A 19,449-nucleotide genomic window follows, 5' to 3' on the forward strand; every position below is an offset into this window, starting at 1 on the left:
AGCAAGTACAGAGTGTAAAGGTAAATTTGCACACATCACCACCTACTGGCACAACCTCAGGCAATATGTCCACCACAATTTCTAGATAAGAATCTAGAGAGCTGAACTGTTTTGTGGGATTTGGTGTTTTATTGGTGGACCATGAAGCAGGCCAGTAGAATAACTAAAAAATTCTTTTTTTTTACATTTATTGTAAAGCTGCTATAAATTGATTCATTGAATGTACTCAAACTGAAGTAATGTTAAATTTAATGAAAAAAAAAACCCAGTTCTTACTCCATCTTTATATGTTCATTAATCATATCAAATTATTTTGGCTCCTTTTGCTTATGTCTTAAGTCTTGTTTTACTTATTTCTCTGCTAATTTAACATTTAAAGCTCTGATTGGCCAGCATGTGTGGGGCGAGGCCATGTGTGTTTGTTTGTTAGACAATTTATAATAGCTTTTTAAAAGTGAATCACTTAATTAATTGATTGTGAAAAAAACAAACAGTTAAAAGTCTGGAATTTCAGTGGCGCTCTTTTCTTGCAAGTGCTGAGAAATGCTGAATAACTAATAGCATTAATTGCTGGATCAAAGCCATATTTAATGTTGTTAGTTCCCCCAGTTGTTCTGGTGCCACGTAAAGTCAAACTGTCTGCGATGACAAAGGCCCATGAATCTGACTCACATGGGGAATGATAAAGAAACAGGAGTGATGTATAGCAAGGCTGGAAAGATTCAAGTTAGCACGATTTATTCAGAGCAATACAGCAGGCTAAGTGCAAACCATGGAGATTTATTGACAGAGAAGAAGAGAAAAAGAGTCACAAATCAGATGCAATAGATATCAATCAGTATTTTTATTTACAGTTAATACACCATTACATTTATTGAGCTGACACTTTTACCCAGACTGACTTACAGGAAGTGCATACCAATGCAACCACATGGATGTCACCCAAGAATTGTCTCATGCAAGAACATCACCTTCATCACATGTGCTGAATTGATCCAAGAACTACATTTAGAAACAATGACAAATTGAGAGAGTCTTTCCACAGACACCGTTTTGAGCTAAAGTTTTAGCCTTTGAAGATATTTCTATTCATTAACACCTTAATGACAATCTGTAAAGGCCAGGACCAGTTGAAAACAGCAGTACTTGTAAAAGCTCAAGGACTAATAAAGGTTTTAAAATGACTGAGAAATTATTAACTGTTCAACCTTTCCCTCTTATCTTTGAGATGACAACATGAATGTCTAAATATTCCTGCAGGCACTATTAAAGCTGCACAGATGATGGATCTGGTACCTCTCACATGGTCTGCAGTACTTTGAAACTTTGAAAGGTATCCAAATGACAAAGAAATCCAACCCCGTCCCTTCAGGTCTCCCTCCAAAACCACTCCCCCAAAACACCTGAACAGCTGCCTGACTACTGCTGGGGGATCAGTCCATGATGGTGATGAGAGGACCAGCCAGCAGCACCATGGCTCCACGGCCGGGCCACATTTGTTCTGCACACAACCAACAGCCTCTCTCAGCTTTTCAGTCTGACAAATGAACTCTGTTGAATGCCACAATCATATAAACACAAGTAAAACAGCTGACAGGAGTGTAACGTTACCTTTAGCTCATAGTTATTGCTCACTCACCTCATAGGCTGTGCTTTGTGCTGTTAGCTCTCTGGTGTTCTTCGGCTCACTGGGTGTGACTTTGTGCTGGTAACTCATGTCAGTCTGTAGCTGAACTGCATCAAACTTGTGCGACTTGCTAGCTTTAGCAATAAGTCTGGCTGGCCATGTGGAAGACTTCTGCCATGTACAATTAGTGCATAGGTAGAGTGTGTGCAAGTAGGGAGATTTTTTTCCTTGTTTTGGTCAAACTTTTACATTTATTTATACTGTAGGTCCATTATGAGAATTTCAACAATGATAACATAAGATGTTTCTAAAATAGGTTGCATATCCTGCCTTTAAATTGGTCAGCTTTGTACTGTGGTAAAAACAAAACTGATGGAACAACAAGTCGATGCATCACTTTCGTGAGTAAATGAGGATGTTTGCAGGTGAAGATGTGTTTTGAAAGTGTGTAAAGTTTGAAGCGCCTTGGTGGCTGAGTGGTTTCCAGTACATGGTCACATGACCGCATGGTTGCAACACTCCCGGTTCCATGTCATGTGTCCGAAAAAACACAGTCAGAGAGTGCTTTCCTTGACCTTTAAGTGTCTTCATCAGGTGCCCCAATGGTTTCCAAATTTGCAAGAACAAAGTAAGAAGTTGTTCAGGTTATTGGCCAACCGCTGCCTACATACATGGGGGGAGTATGAAAATTTATACTTCAGCAGCCTCTTTTGCAATTGTTCTCTGAATCTACTCTACTAACAATCTAGCACTCCATTCAAATAGTAGACCTAAAAAATGTCCACTATGCACTACAGTTTTCACAGTCTGTAGAGACGGTTTCCCTCCAGGAATGTGGCAGAAAAATTGCTCTTTTGTGTGGAGTTGATGGTGGAGTTTTCATATATAATCATTCTTTGTTGATGACGACTGAGGCAGATTGTGAACAGTTCAATAGTTGAATTACACAAATAAGGGAAGGACAAAGGCTTATGTAGGACTAAGTGAGGAAGACAGGGGTTAAAACTGGGAAAGTTGTCCCAAACAAGTTCATATCCAAAAGGAAATTCAAAGGACATAATCAGGCAGAAGGTCAAAACAGGCTCTCTGATGAACAGAATACAGATAAGAGACTAGAAAGAAAAGGCTTCATGCATAACATAAAAATGTGATAAGGAATGGGTGGGAGAGGGCCTATAAAGTGGGCTATTGCAGAGCATCTGAGGAAACTGGAAACAGCTGAAAGTGAGTGACGTTGGCCAAGGAACTGAAGGGCTGATGTGAAGTGGGAACAAGTGTGGGTGGGTTTTCACTCCTGTCCCAACCCACTCCCATCCGTGATAGAGTCAAAGAAACATTCTGTCCTGATCCCAGAAAAATGACTCACGTCACATCCTGATCTTGTGATGTTTAGGGAGGAGCAGTCTTGTGTGTTGTAGCATATTTGACTACTTTCTCTCTCTCTCTCTCTTCTGAGGAAGTTGTTTTAAACTTCAGCCTTGCCTGAGAGTTCCGTCAGTGTGTTTTACTGTGCACTGCAACTAAGCACAATGAGAGAAGGCTGGAGAGAGGAGGAGACTTTATGGCGAGCCAGTTAGAAAACACTCCCACAAGTCCTGTTATTTTCTGTGACGATGAGAGAGAGAGAGAGGGTAAACAACCCAACGCCAGACCAGTGACTGTCAACATACGGAAAGCCACCAGAACCATAATTTGTCTTTATTTACACCGGCTTTACAGCAGCACCCTGCTATTTATTGTTGTAATATATTTTAAAACACGTTTTTTGTGCCACCATCTATGCAGTGCATGTAAAGAAAGATGTAAAACCTGTCAAAAACGCCACTATTTACAGCAGGCTTTTAATGACGTAGACTATGTTATGAGGAATTTGACTATATCTAGAACACCGTTTTTAATGCTGTCCTTCCACAGGTTAATGAGTCCCTATTTATTTATTTATTTATTGATCGATCGATTAATTGATTGCACTGCATACACAGTTAAAGGTTCCTGTAATTAACCCAAGTAATGCATTAATGAAAAGCGCCTGTGTACTGGACCTTCTTCACCATGGTGCCAGTAATAAACATACAGTTAATGTTCTGAAACAGTCACAGTTTCATTAGGGTTTAGGAACCAGAACTACTTGGTTAAGGGCATAGATATAAAACACTGGATGTGACATTAAGTAAGCGACTTAGTTGTTGGTTGTGTGCCACCTATTGCTTTGCTAAAAGGCTAAAAGAGACCACAGAGGCTGGCATCACTGTCCACATGTCAGTATGGAGTAGATAAGGGGTTCATTTTTGACATATGGCTAGGTATAATAACTTAACCAGCTGAATTCTAAGTTAAAGTTTTTGCTGATTGCTAGTTCTCCACAGCTGTTCGCCAAACAGGAACGAACTAGCAAACAGTATTTTAACATTGGCCTTTTGCTAACATAGAGCTCAGACTGATCTCAGGTCTGCACAGCCGTCAGTCTGCTCCAGGAAACTCTCTGCTGGGCTTGGTGAGTCTGTCAGATGTGAAGCTGTGATTTGCCTCTTGCTGTTACTGCAAGGACTATGGACCTGTCTGTCTGCCTGCCTGTCTCTCTCTCTCTCTGTCAAATTAAAACATGCATGTGTGTGTGTGTGTGTGTGTGTGTGTGTGTGTGTGTGTGTGTGTGAGAGAGAGAGAGAGAGAGACAGAAAGAGAGAAATATATCTTGCCTTATGTACAAAGTATGATTATCTATGATTTATGATTATTAATTTACAGTAATAAATCTGAAAATATATTAAAGTAGGTGTGTTCCTCTCTTGTGTTTGTAACTGCCTGCCAATGGAAGCCACAACACTTAATATACTTAGGATTTCTACATAAACTATATTGCTTAATGTAGTGTATTAGTCAGAATACATACCAAAGATGACTGAACGCATGATTTGTTCTCTTGGAGCTATAATAATCAAAATTCAAAATTCTGTTTTAGGCTCATAACCAGTAGAAAAATACATCATCAGTCTCTTTCACCATAGTTTAAAGCTGGACCCACTGATGAGATGTGGCTCCATCATGGACGGTCACATCCAGTGTTTTACACCGATGGGTTGGGGCATCAAAACTGCGTGTTTAGGTTTAGGAAAAGATTATGCTCTGGGTTAAAATAAGCACATTAGTTACGTAAATTAAGTTTCACTTTTGCTTTAACGCAGGACAGTTACCAGCAATCTTTTTTGGGACGTTATAAATCCTGCTGCTTTTGTTTTTTTACACAAACATTGTAAACACTGCTGCATAAAAACCCAGCGTTTTGACAAACAGACAGACAGACAGACAGACATTAAATAGTGGCCAGCTGTTGTAGTGTGTGTGTGTAAGCAGATGCAAATTATGACACTAATGGCTTTCAATAATAGACTAATTAAATGCAAATGTATGGAGATGCAGATCCACTGGTACATCATGTATGGTTCTCTAGTTTGCTTGTAATAATTGTAATATGAAACCAAATCTATCAATAATTGGGTGGACTGGTTGGTTTGAAATGTCCTAATGTAGGAGTGTCCTGCTGTCGGGAAACCAGACAGACAATTGACGAGCTATTTGTCACCACCCTGTATATACTTTATAATGTCTACATGTAAAACTTGTGGATAAACTTCTGTTGGTGCGTCCTCTCAGCCAGTCTGGAGCGTCTTTTCTCCTTTTTCTCTAACCAGAGCAAAACTTCAAAGATGAAAATATCAGCTGTGTTCAAGAAGCTGTGGTACGTCCGCCAGCAGCTGATCCTCCTGCTCACTCCACTCTTGAGCCTGCCTTTACTCTTTGTTCTGCCGGAAAAGGTGAGTGATCTTACGTCCTGTAATGTCACATGAGCCGCTTTCCTGCATTTTGCACCTGTGATGAACGGGCGAAATCACTTTACATGGCCTCATGGAGGCTATAAACAATAATGAGTGCGCGAAAAGAGGAAAGAGGTTCACATATTACAAATCAAACTAAGTGTCACATGACACTGTCAGCGTAGAGGAGAGATTTACTAAACTAAACTTAAAATGTTTGATTACTGTGAACCATTAGACGAATTTAAGAAATGTCTCACCTGAAACTGAAAAATAACAATTTTGGTTTTCTATTTTAGTCATCATTCAAGCACAAATAGTGAAAAATATGCCCGAGATAAGTTGTGATGGCCATATATTCACTGACATTTGATAGGATAAACTGTTATTGAAAATATATATATATATATAATAATATATGAAGAAATAAATGGTAAATAGTCACTAATGTCAATGACTGTAGCCCCAGTGTCAATGAAAACAACCTAAATCTAAAAGATGTATTGTTTTATATATTATTAAATATAATAATTATGACATATAATATAAAATGTAAACATTTGTGATTATATTTGTTAGTCCATTAAAGTCATGTTTCCACTGCTAAGACACGAACTCATCAAGGTTTGAGTTACAGAAATTGAGCCATTCAGCAGGTTACTCACTGTTCGCTGTCCAGCTGAAGAAGAAGTTGAAAAGCAACGTGTGTGTATGTTAGTGAAGCAAGGAAAGGATAAACTGCTGCAACCCAAAGTAAAGAAAGAAAGTCAACTGAAAACTCTCTCTTCATATAATGAACAAGTAACTTATTTAGAAATCTGTTTTAAAAAAGCCATTTGCTGACGCGGCATGTACTCTGCAAAGCTGAGTATGTCGCCATCGATGGCGACATCAATTCAATGTGACGGCTCCCCACATGGGCCACATATGCTAGCCACACAGTCAAACAAAATACTTATTGTAGGAGCCATTTATGTTTATGGTTGGCATGTTACACTGTTTTCCTTTTGATATTTGCTGCATTGTCATTTTGGACACATGGTGGCGGTATTTAGATACACAGGGCTGTGTATGTAGATGCAAGAGCACAGGTGGACAGGGCACACGGGTCTCACCTGGCTGTCTGACAGGAACAAAGAAAACACTGCAACAACACATTTAGAAACTTGGTGTGTTCATCATGTTCAACCTATTCAATAAACCAATAGCCAAATCGTTATTAGTGTCTCTCAGCGTAGGAAGACACTCACCCCACCTGTGCCGTAATGGCAACAAGAAAGAATGTTGGAAAAACAGGAGAACATTTCCATTACACTTATTATAGTGAGAAATCTAACATGTCATATTGATATTTGTGTTCTACATTATTTATGTCACAAAGTATTGTTACTTATTATTTTACTTATTTATTGTATACACAAACATGCCTCATATGCACACAGATGGGCGCACAGATAATCACGAACATAACCACATGCTTTCACTATCACTGTGGTTCCCAAAACTGTATAATCAACCCCCTGTGAAACACAATTATACGGCTAATTTACCTAAATTTTTCCGGTGACATGTTGTTCTTGTTTTTGGAGCTGGCTGAAAGTTAACAGCCACGTGTTGCTTGTCTTTTAGGAAGGAAAATGTCTTTATGTGGTGGTGCTGATGGCGACGTTTTGGTGCACAGAGGCCCTTCCTTTGGCCGTCACTGCGATGCTTCCTCTCTGCCTCTTCCCAACACTGGGAATTCTTCCATCCAAGACAATCTGCCCTCAGTACTTCCTCGAAACCAATTTTCTCTTCTTCAGCGGTCTTGTGATGGCCTCGTCCATTGAGGAGTGGGGCCTGCATCGCAGAATAGCCCTGAAGGTCCTTGGTATTGTCGGAGTAAAACCAGCCTGGTGAGAAAGACATTTCAATGATCAATTTGGTGATATTCTGTATTTCTCTTATTTTTAACAAATTTCATGAAAAGAATTAAATTTAAAAAATGGATCCTACTAACAGGTATTTCTTTTTCCTCTGCGTCATAGAGCTCAATTTAGTCCCAAAAACACATCAGAGAGCCACATTGTTGTACTGGGTGACATGTTCTTTTATTATGATGAACATGGGCACCTCTGTTTATTTTGAGTCAGTCTCACATACAGCGCCCTGCTGCTGATGATAAACACTACAGTACCAGATGTGTATTAATCCACAGCAGAAAATAGTCCCCAACAAATGCATAGTTTACTCCTGTTTGAGTAACATGTGCTAAAAACTGCAGTTCCCAGCTGTTTGGGGAAGTTTCTGAGGCTTGTTAAAAAAGAGAAATATATATTTCTGGCCCATTTTCTTCAGTCTTTATGTGCATGGGGCTGAAAACAACATTTTCATGGGATTTATGGACAATAAGAAAAACATGAGCTCTTTATTCCAAAAAGAACATTTTCCCAGTCAGCCATGAAAACGATTGATGTTACACATTTGACATTGTGTATTGAATTATTTTCCAGGCTCATACTGGGAATGATGTTGACCACGTCCTTCCTGTCCATGTGGCTCAGCAACACCGCCACAACAGCCATGATGCTCCCTATTGCTAATGCCATCCTGGAGAGTATGTTTGGAGACATGGAGACCCTGAAACGGAATTGCAAGACCACAGAGGACCCAGAGAGTGACAAAATAAATAGTGCGTTGTATGTTGTGCTCCTGACCAGGTTGAATTTGTTGTCAGTAAATGTGTCCACAGACAGAGAAGATGATTGTTATACTGTTTTAACCCTCTAAGATAGGACCTTTGTACAGTTTCTCCAAACACTGAGTCAGGGTCTGAAATTAGCACTTGCCATCCACCAAATGCAGGTAAATTGCTGGCAATGGCAGGTAAAATCATTGGGCCTTTGGCCACTTTGGCAGACAAGGAAACAATAGACAGGCACATTTAGTAAGGTTAGCATATGATTGGATAGGGCTGCACATTTGAAAGTAATGTTGCTGTTTAAAAGCAACATTATTGATTGTAGAGTCTTATTTGTCTTTCATTTCTGTATTCTAACCAATAACCATCAATAAAAGGACGCTCAGATGCACCCATACTTACTGTATCACTAGCTACCTCCCATATTTTGTCTGACAGGTGGGTTTTCTAAAACCTCAGTCATGTATTGAGAGATGAGGAGACTGCAACATTTCACACATTAATACAAGAAATGGAGCACAGGTGGAAACATTTCTACATTGTTTTCTAATTTCAGACCCTGCACCCAGATACAAAGTTAGTCAGTATCCAAGAAGTAAGATTAATGATGCTGTTTGGATTTAAAGTCACATTAAATATATGACAAACTCTTCGCTTTACTCTTTTTCAGGTCAGGCTACCATAAGGCTAAATTCACTGGCCTCGGAAAAAGAAATACTGTCAATAGACGGGTAGGAAAATACTGACCTCATTTGACCCAGTCCTCAACATCTGACTAATTATGCTTTGATGGTGTTGTTAAAAGGAAGTTCAACAACTTTAGAAATACACTATCCATCGATCCATCCATCCATTATCTATACTGCTTATCCGTCAGGGTCGTGGGGGGGCTGGAGCCAATTCCAGCTGACTTTGGGTGACGAAATACACTATATATAATTTATCTATCATATACTATATTATATTTATTATTTGTATGCGCTGTCCTACCAATAGTTAGCTGAGGAGATCCATACCACTTTCATGTCTGTATGGTAAATATGAAGCTGTAGCCAGGAGACTGTTAGCTTAGCATAAAGACTGGAAACAGGACAGTGACTATGTACAAAGATAACAGAACAATAACTTCATATTAACTGTACAGATATGAGTGTAGTAAAGCAAAAAATATGTCCCAAAATGTATAAGTGTTTTTCTGACCAAAATCTTCTCCAAATTATAGTGGAGTTCATTGCCTTATCTACTGTTCATTCAATGTCTCTTAAGCACGGATGGGATGGAGCAGAGCAACATGAGGACAGCTGAGGAGATCCGACTGGAGTCACAGTATCAATTGAAAGTGTGGAAAGGATTCTTGATCTGCATTCCTTATGCAGCCAATATCGGAGGGACAGCCACGCTGACAGGCACCCCAACCAACTTAATTCTGATTGGACAGCTAAAAAGGTATCATATTATTTTGTGCTGCATTTACACAGTGAGGACGTTTGGTTACTGCCTCCCCACATTTTCTGCAGAAGCATTTATCTGATTCTGATTCTGAGCCAAAATCCTGTTTGGCTGGTTATTGCAACGTATTCATAGCGTTTGTTTTGATGTCTCACCATGGAATGTAGAGAATCCCATATTTGCCAGACAGGTTTAAATCAAGCAACCACCAGCAAGGGCTTGGGAACAGCGAGGAACCTACACACCCCAAAGGATGTTGGCCTGCTGTTTTACCTTCAAATGCCACGTGACATGTAGCAATAGCAAGCAAGCACACCTACAAAAAGTATTCACTTTGAAGTATATTTAGTATGCTTCCTTGCCCATTCATAATTAATTCATTGAAAGTGTGCTCTCTTTGATTTACTAACAATGTACTTAATATGCTAATGGTATGTCATCAGTGCTACTAACGACATGCCATTAAATGTGCTTGACTGTCTATTTTGAATCTATGATGTTTTGTAGCATAAGCTATATAAAAGTAAGTGTACCTGCCTGACGCAGATGTTAGCGATCAATAGCCAATCAGGATTGGAATAATAAGAGAAATGGTTCCTAGGAATATGCAGGGAGAAATATCCCATAGTGAGACATGCTATGAATAAGAACAATTCATTTCTCACAGTTCAACAGCTTCTTTGTTTTACAGCCACTTTCCAGACAACGACACGATCAATTTTGGATCTTGGTTTGCGTTTGCTTTCCCACTCATGCTTCTGTTCCTGTTTTTGGGATGGATTTGGGTTTCGTTTATCCACGGGGGCTTGAATACAAGGTATGGTGGTATCACAATAAGATGTTTTATACAATCATGTTAAAATGCTATTTCTACTGATATTGTCACCATTTTTCGATGCACCACCCTGCAACGACAGTAAGGGCCAATGTCATGATGGTTTTATTTTCATATGAGAAAAAATGCTGTCAATTGTAACATCACCATGCAGAATCACCATTTTTTGTTTGTCTTCGCAAGTATGGAATAATGTTTGTGTGGTTTTATTTAATGCAGATTGTGCTTCAAGAAACACGACCGAAGAGCCCAGGCAGAGGCCAGAGCGAAGGCTGTAATAGAGGAAGATTACAGAAAACTAGGGCCCATAAAGTGAGGACTTGTGTTTGTCTTTAAATCTCATGCAATACAGAGAGAATGAGTAGATTTCTATCACAGAACCTTTTACTTACTTGCTCATTCTCAGTTTTGCAGAGGGAGCAATAGCCTTCTTTTTTGTGCTGTTTGCTGTTCTCCTGTTTACAAGAGACCCCAAATTCGTCTCTGGCTGGTCTGTGTTTTTTGAAAAGGGGTAAGGAAGGCACACGTGGAGAAAACAGCTTGCTTGCTATAATTCCTGTTTGGAAATGATAATTGGAATTAATTTATTGAGGTGCCTGCCAATTATCCATCTCTGTTAATGATCTTCTCCTCTTGTTGTGCTGCAGGTACGTCTCAGACGCAGTCACTAGTGTGATTATTGTGTCTATATTGTTCTTCTTCCCCTCGCAGAAACCTTCTCTGAGCTGGTGGTCTGACCCTCAAGGTCAGTGAACTCTTAAACAACATGTTATATTTAATATTTGATTTATTAGACATGTTGCTGTGACTTCTGTGAATATTTTAACTGATTGTTTATTGGTTGAATGGTAATTTGCACACTCCATACAAGACCAACATGTAGCAGTCAAATATATGATTTCAGTTCTGATTATATCTAATCTATCTGTTTTAATGACTGTGATAATGTAAGTTGCAGTTTGAATAGATAAGTTTGATTTGTGTCAGACAAATTGTTTTAAAAAGGAAATGAGCATATTATCCATCAAAATGATGCAACAAATGCAAAAACCAGTTTGTGGGGTTGCATCAGGACAGAGTTCAAAAGGGAATATTTAACTTAATATTTATGGCCAAATACTTGTAAAAGATTCATAGTCTCAGTACAGCTATTTGATATAGGTCAAATTTTAGATTAGAAGAATCTACAACTTAACTCTCTGCCAGTGGAAGATTGACTTGATCTCATCAAAATGTAAATAAACTACGTAAAACAAAGCATAAAAAATAAGTCACACTCAAGCTGTGACTTATTTTTTAGATTAGTTTTATATATTAAGTACTGAAACATCACAGCTGTATATTACATATAATATATATAAATCTAATGAATGTTTCCCTCCACATGTCTCCTCAGCTTCAAATACTCCTTATGTCCCTCTGCTATCATGGAAGAAAGCCCAGGACTCTGTTCCCTGGAATATCATTCTGTTGCTCGGAGGAGGCTTTGCTATGGCTAAAGCTTGTGAGGTAAATGTCCCGAGCAGAAGGACACACAGAAAGATGGTTTAATGTTGCACAAAAAACAAGGATAAGGCACCAAAAAACAGGCACCATCAAAAAATACTCACTAATAGATACAAACCTGTGTAGACTCAAAACACTCACAAGAAACTCTCACTAACACTGACTAAGGACGCTGGAACACTTGGGTATGAGATGATCTGCCATAGCACAGGGGAAAACGCAGACAGTATATACACCAGGGAAGGACAATCACAGGAGCGGGAAACACACAAGGGCAGAAAAGTCAAGGGACCTGAAACAGGAGGGACAGTAAAACACAAAATAACACATGAACTTAACTCGACTAGACATAACAGTAAACATGTTGGTACATACTGTGCATCAGTCTTCTCGCATCCCAAAAAGGCAAACTATTATTTTACCATTCATTCGTTTGCTCAAGTTTCGTTTCAGCTGAACACACGATTGGTGAATAGTAAATAGTAGTAAGTTGTAAGATTTTACGTGATGAGTCTGTGTAATAAATGGATCTCTCCTCTCTCCTGTTCACTTTGTGCTGCTCTGCTCTGTTTGGTTCTGTTCTCCATTTTGCTTTATTATGTTGTGATTTGATCTTTGACCCCTCACCCCTGTGGCGTTTGGCAGGAGTCTGGACTCGCCTCCTGGACTGGAGGCCACCTCCAGCCTTTGGCTGAGCTTCCTCCTGCTGCAGCTGTGATGTTGATCACTGGTTTCCTGGCCTGTTTCACTGAGTTCGCCAGCAACACTGCCACAATTACCATATTTTTACCCGTCATTGCTGAACTGGTAAGACTGATCTTCCACTTAAAGATATATAGGGGAGTGTGTTGCTGGCCAAACCTACACTACACATTTTTACAAAGTTAACCAAGAAACTCATATTAATCAAAATGTCTTGGAATTTCCCGCAGTAATGTCATTAAAACTGTAATGAACTTTGAAAGCCTTATAGTGTGCTTGAGGTTTTATATCAGTATACAGGTTAACACAATGATGATGATGACAGTCAAGCAGACAAACTGGGTCAATTGAGTTCACCAACAACACAATTATATTTCTACCCATCCTCGCTGAACTGGTTAGACTCTTTAGCTGTGTGTTCCTGTCGACGAAATGGGCAAACCAACAGTCGAGTAGACAAACCAGGTTACAAACAAAATGGAAACTCATGAACTACACAGGGCACAGGGTTTGTTGCTCAAATGGTCCTTTAGTGTTAGTCAAAGGCTCAGTAAGCTTGTTAAACTCTTGCAGTAGCTGTTCTTCTGTTTGTAGCCTGTTGGACATTAACTGTTGTTGTCACTAATCATTATCTGAAGCTTTTGTACTTTGTAATGGTGCCTTTACTGCAGAGAGCCCACTCAGAGAGTCGTTTACAGGACATATAGGAGTTTTTGTGACTGTATCCTCAGGTCAAATTTATACTATAAATGTACTGAACTATAACCTCTCACAACTTTACTTAATGGATCAGTTCACCCGTATTACGAAAAAAAAAACCTATTTTCTCAGTGATCTCTAGTGATATGTAGCCATGCACAGAATTTGCATGAACAGTTTTCACTGGAACTACTTTTTACCAAATAAATAGTCATCATGACAACTTGTCACTCCTGTGGATGATTCAAAGTAGCAGGGGCAATGATTTTGAAAAGAGATGTCGCTTTTAATTGGTCTAAATGTTTCTAAAAACATTTCTAAAATATTAAACTAAGAACATTGAACATTGCTAAATTATTATCATTATTTTAACATTATCATTGTGAACATGTTAGCATGCTGACATTAGCATCTAGCTACTTTGCCATGCTTTACTTAGCATGGTTGTAGACTTTTAGCTTATATAGCCATCTGATGTCAAAAAGTGTTTTCAAAAGTAAGTGCCAAACAGTTTGTTTCAGACTGCACCATATTACATCAAACACAAGATTCTGGACGTCATGTGCTTCATTTTCCCTACAGCTGAGCTCAACACCTTTAGATCTTGGCAATAATATAAAGTTTTGTGAGTTTAAACAGTGTTTGTCCATAGTAAATAATTTTGTAGTAATGGCACCACCAGAGGTGTGTGTAAAACTGTGTTTTTAGCAAAGCTGGCAATGTGGCTTTATGTACAGACTGAAAAATCTCAACATACTGAATGGATTGCCACTAAGTGTTGTACAGACATTTATGGTCCCCAGAGGATGAACTCTAATGGCATTCATTACTTTTCCTCTAGTGCCACTGTATTTCTGACTGTGAAATGTCTCAAAAACTATTGGATGGATTACCATGAAATTTCTTCAGATTCATGTTCCCCTCAGGATGAATAATGTCAACTTTGATGAACTTTTCAACTAGCAGCACCATAGTAATGGCACCACCAGAGGTGCGACTGTGGAATAAAATGAAATTATTTACCCCTCATCCTAAACATGTGCTGGTCTTTGATTTGTCTGTCTCTGTAGGCCATTCGTGTCTCAGTGAACCCTCTGTACTTCATGATACCGGCAACAATAGCATGTTCATATGCCTTCATGCTGCCAGCATCCACACCACCCAACTCCATCGCCTTTGCATCAGGACATCTCATGGTTAAAGACATGGTAAGATCCTCATGTCAGCGCCTGATACTAAAACATATTGTTACCTTTCATCATCTATACTCATGTTTTCTGCCCATTTTCTCAGGTGAAAACCGGCTTCGTCATGAACATTCTGGGAATCCTCTCGGTCACTCTCGCCATGAACACGTGGGGCGTTGCCATTTTTAACTTGAACGCATATCCAGAATGGGCTCACCCCATCAACACATCTGCTGTTGTTACTGATGTAAACCCCTCACCTGTCCAGTCGCTCAATGCTACGCTCTGATCACTCACTCTGCATGAGCATAGAGAAAGTATCATTAGACTGTATAAAGATTTTAAAGTTGAAGTTGGTAACACTGAGAAGAAAGTTGTGTACATATTTTGATATTGATTGAGAATTTGAAAGAGTACAATTTCCAGATCCGTCCCTCTCCACCATGCTTCACTTCTGCCTCCAAAGCTCCTCCACGCAGAGAAGGTTGTCATGCATGCACAGGCTAGTAACCACGCAAATGGTGATCACAGCAGTACGAGCAAAACAGCAACTATATTCCACATAGCACGATATAACACGCTTTACAGTGACTGTTAGATGACTATATGATATACAGTGACTGTTTATATGATATTCTAGCTAGATATGTGGTCCTCATTTTGTTACTTGCGTTATTGATGTTGTTTACTCAGCTAACATTAGATAGCACCTTAGCTACTACAGAGCTGAAGATATTAAGCTTGACTGCATGCAGAGTGGAAGAGGTGCTGTGCAGAGTGTGCATGAGCAGTGACTGACATTGCATTTGAGACTAAATCTGGCTCTTATTGGTTGTTTTTGGTCAGGCATGGTGGATTCTTGCAAATGCCTTTAGGAGCACTAGGAGGAACCAAAAGAACCAGCGTTTTTCACAGATTACCTGTCTCGTGTACCACTGTAAGGATATAGTGACAGTTTCAGCAAATATGACAAACACTTTTACAAAAAATGTAGTGACTTTTAACGAAACTTATACATTAATACACTACTGAAGGGTAAACTTGTTCTCAACGTCTGTTTGGTGCATAAAGTAAACCAATGTCCTTTGTATATTGTCTGTTACGTTCATGGATATGACAATCTGTGTACTCACAGGCAAGAGTACACGTGCTCACCACGACATATCAGCACTGCATCGTCCATATTCAATTAAACTCTTCCAGTTCTGCTAATTCACAAAGTACACCAATTTTCCTGACATGCTAACATGGCAACACATGGTCAAGAACTGTTAGCTTTTTCTCTATCCCACTACCTGGAGCTTAATTATATGCATTTTTACAAGATCAATGCTCCAACCTGTCAAGAATCGAGCAGCATTTGTACACATTGTATTTCAAATAAAGACATACCAAAGCCTACATTATGGTCTGTAAGTGCTTTTACATGACCTCCCCATTCACCCATTCACACATCATTCATACAGGAGGAATCTAAGTTGGAGACTATTCTTTCACACACACTTTCAGACACTGAAGCCAGGGTTGGGGTTCAGTGTCTTTAGTGTCTTCTTGCCCAAGGACACTTCGACATGTTGACTCATAGGAGCTGGGGATCGAACCCCCGACCTTCTGATTGAGGGATGACCCACTCTACAGCCGCCCGTTATGGCTCCAACATTCTGTTCTGTTTTAATGGCAGGAGGGACATAACCAATTAAATACAAATTATACAATGGAGCCAGAAATTACATGGAGCGGTAACATTCTTCACAAGACTATGTCTCTCTTTATTCCATTGTTGATGCTCCTGTAGCAAGTGTTCTTTTAGCCAGCGTTTCTAAAAAAAAAAGGCTGGCGATGTACTGCACTTGCCTACTTCTCCTTTTAATGTAGAGATAGACCTTCTCAAGTAGTCCAGGTGATAAGAGTCGTCTCTTCCTGGCTCATTTGTTTTTTTTTTGACCCATCTTCAATAGAGTCTTCCTTATTTTCAAGATCCTTGCAACTGATTTTTTCATGAAATCCATGAACTTTTCATCATGTTTTGACAAGCAATTTGGCGGTGTTAATTCCTATCAACGTAACCTATCCTATTAGGATAGGTTGATAGGTGCGCCACACTTACCGCCACACTTACCTCTGTCCATTCAGAATTGATTGTGATGGTGGTCCCTGGTGTTGGGTATGCATGAGAGTGAAGATGGTGTACTGGTGTGTTGCAATGTGCATTTTAAAAGAGGAACTAAAGCAGCACCATAGCCATACTGGTGCCTACAGGGAAGGAGAGAGAAAAAACTGTTTTGCTTTAAACAAACTTTGTGTTTTAAAATCTTTTATACATTTTTACAAATTGGTCTTACTGGTTTTATTTGGTTTCTGTTGTGTGTTTGCACATCATTGCTGTTTCTTGTAGTAAATGTGCTTTTTCATATGCACCACTATTTGTACCCTTAATGTTACTGACTATTGTCGTGCTATTCATGTTAAATTGAGTAGGAAGCTGCAGTTGTTCTTAAATGTGCTGGATAGATAAACTTCACTTAGGTTGCGGTTTATTAGAAGTTTCACTTCCTTGGTATTGTGCAACAGCAACATTGCACAGAGGCCACTTGAAGAGCAGAGTGGATGGGGGAGGAGCCAGGGGGATTTGAATGGGATGCACCTGCCTTTGTTCACGTGCATTGTGCAAATTATCAGATAAGGATGTACCAAATGCATAACTGTAATGCACTGTGGGTGATAGACACCACTGGAGTGATCGTCGTTCCCTCAGCCCTCTGAGGGTCGATCTCAACAAGCAAGGGCGAGTGCCAAGAGGAGGTCAAGCAAGCCACATTGCACAACTTCAAGTTATAAGTTAAAAACTATGCAACAAGTGAAAGATAACTACATTATTTTAATCTCGCCTTCTTAGAACTGGACAGGAGAAACATTTAACCAGCCAGACTGCAGAGTTTGTTGTTTGTATTGACGCTACTAGGCTGACCTCTGCTGGAAGATTGAGAGAGACCTCTCAGAGACTTTTCTTTTTTTTAAAAACATATTTTTAGTTAAGATCACAAGATCATGTTACTTGTATATGTGTTATCCTGGTATGAACATGTGCAAGAACCCTGTGTAATGAATATGTAATGTTGTTGATTTGCATTCATATAACTGTTCAGCAATCAGTTATGCAGCAATCGTGAATGCCCTACTGGAGGCTGTTCAGACCAACACCTAGAGCAGCTCTTCTATCTATGGACCAGAAGACCAAAAGTCAGAGAGCATCACCCAAGGAAGGGTTACTGCACTTCCTGGACAAAGAGACATCTAATTACCCACTTCAGACCTCATTTTTATTCTCATGCCTCCACGCTGGCGAGAGCCATGCCTCCTTGACTGTTCTGACCGTTTGTCTCAATGAACATGAACACATGAACACTAATAGACATCAGCAACGCTTAAGACAGTTAGGCCAAAGTTACGTCATTACAAATCAAAATTTCAGGAGTTTCACAATCTGCACAGACTCGACTCAGATGAGGAACAACTGATGGGGAAAATGGAAGAACCCTCAGGGAGTGAAACGGCTCATTCTGAAAATATATCTAAGAATAGAAAGAGTCGTTATCTTTAGGGGGTAGTGATACCACGGGCTGGGAGTCTCGTCCACTGGCTCTGGTGAACTGCAAGTGTCTGGAGAGAGGAACAGTTTTTAACTTTAACAATCCCATGATTGGCTAACAGAGGTCATTACAAACTGTGTAAGAGTGAAATACCTACGGTCAGCTGATGAGTTGGAAGTGGGTAAGAGTGGGTAAAACTAAAGCTTGAGAATGAAACAGTCAGCCGTCCTGATTGAGCTTCTGCTAAGCTTCATTCTTTTTTCCGACTCGACCACCAACAATCTAGCGCTCTGTTGACATGTATTAGGCCCAGAAACATTCTCAGAAGATTGTAACAGTAAAAAATGTTGTTAATGGCTGAGTTTTCATAGATAATCATTCTGTGTTGATTTAGTTTAGTTGTGTAAAAGAAAACATACCTCTTTATCTTTTATCATAATCTTGTACTTTTTATTTACCAAAATGAATATTTCATTTAAATGATGTTTTCAATGAAATCAGTCAGGTAAATCTAGGGGGATTTAGTTCAGCAAAGGTTTAAACACTTAAACAAACAGTTGTAAACATTGAGAAACCTCACTCTGATAACTTCTGGCCAAAGGCTGTGTCCAGACTGAAGTGTAAAGGAAATGCTGTCTTGAATTTCAATGCAAGTCAGAAGAGGTTTGTAGAACACAAAAGGCACACGAAAAAAACATTTTTTTGTGTCTGCTATAAATATAGCATATCAATAATATATCTAAATATTTAACTATTGGATGGATTGTCATGAGATTTTGATTAGACACCCCCTGAGGAATAGTCTTTATGAGCAGGTCAAACATTTTCCAATAAGATATCTCAGCATTTACAAGATTAGCACCGAATGCTTTACAAAGCTTCATGGTTCCCAGAGGATGAACTGTTTATAAGTTTGATGACTTTTTCATCTATCGTCAAAATCAACATTTGTCTTACTTTGTGTTTAGTCCGACAAGTAGCAAACATGAGCATTCGAACACACTAAACTAAGATAGTGGACATGTTAACATTACCTGTTATAGCACTGTCACTGTGAGCACACTAACACTGTGCCTGCAAGCGTGGCTGTAGACTTTAGCCTTATCATACGACCCTCAGTAATGTTTAATTCATTAAACACAATATGATATGCAATGTGTTTTATTTCTTCTTAAATGGACAAAGATTGTTGAAGGTGCACTTGTACTGTCTACAGTAAATGGACATGGAAACTGTGGAGTAGGAATTTGTGATAAAGAGCCTGTGAGATCAGTTAAAAATGTTTTTGTTGCACTGAAATAAAATATGTTGTCTGTCCTGGGTGAACCATAACACTTTTAACTACACTAATTACACTTGTGT

The 19,449-nt window shown here is 39.3% G+C and overlaps 1 protein-coding gene across 1 annotated transcript; it reads left to right on the forward strand.

Annotated features, from left to right (window-relative positions):
• Positions 1-5,291: 5,291 nt before the first annotated feature.
• LOC139209301 (Na(+)/dicarboxylate cotransporter 3-like) lies at positions 5,292-15,845 on the forward strand. Its single transcript, XM_070838951.1, has 13 exons — positions 5,292-5,439; positions 7,069-7,334; positions 7,932-8,110; positions 8,790-8,850; positions 9,386-9,565; positions 10,260-10,385; positions 10,623-10,715; positions 10,810-10,914; positions 11,051-11,148; positions 11,800-11,912; positions 12,555-12,716; positions 14,381-14,518; positions 14,604-15,845. The coding sequence occupies exons 1-13, from the start codon at positions 5,332-5,334 to the stop codon at positions 14,784-14,786; spliced, it is 1,812 nt and encodes a 603-aa protein (XP_070695052.1). The 5' UTR covers positions 5,292-5,331; the 3' UTR covers positions 14,787-15,845.
• The last annotated feature ends 3,604 nt before the right edge of the window (positions 15,846-19,449 follow it).

The sequence above is a fragment of the Pempheris klunzingeri genome, chromosome 11, assembly GCF_042242105.1.
Source record: "Pempheris klunzingeri isolate RE-2024b chromosome 11, fPemKlu1.hap1, whole genome shotgun sequence".
Lineage (NCBI taxonomy): Eukaryota > Metazoa > Chordata > Actinopteri > Acropomatiformes > Pempheridae > Pempheris > Pempheris klunzingeri.

Excerpts from the sequence above, each read along its gene's own strand:
- LOC139209301 (XM_070838951.1), top strand. The coding sequence starts at position 5,332 with ATGAAAATATCAGCTGTGTTCAAGAAGCTGTGGTACGTCCGCCAGCAG. Across the intron at positions 7,335-7,931 it reads GTCGGAGTAAAACCAGCCTG|GCTCATACTGGGAATGATGT; the intron begins GTGAGAAAGACA and ends ATTATTTTCCAG. Across the intron at positions 10,915-11,050 it reads TCTGTGTTTTTTGAAAAGGG|GTACGTCTCAGACGCAGTCA; the intron begins GTAAGGAAGGCA and ends GTTGTGCTGCAG.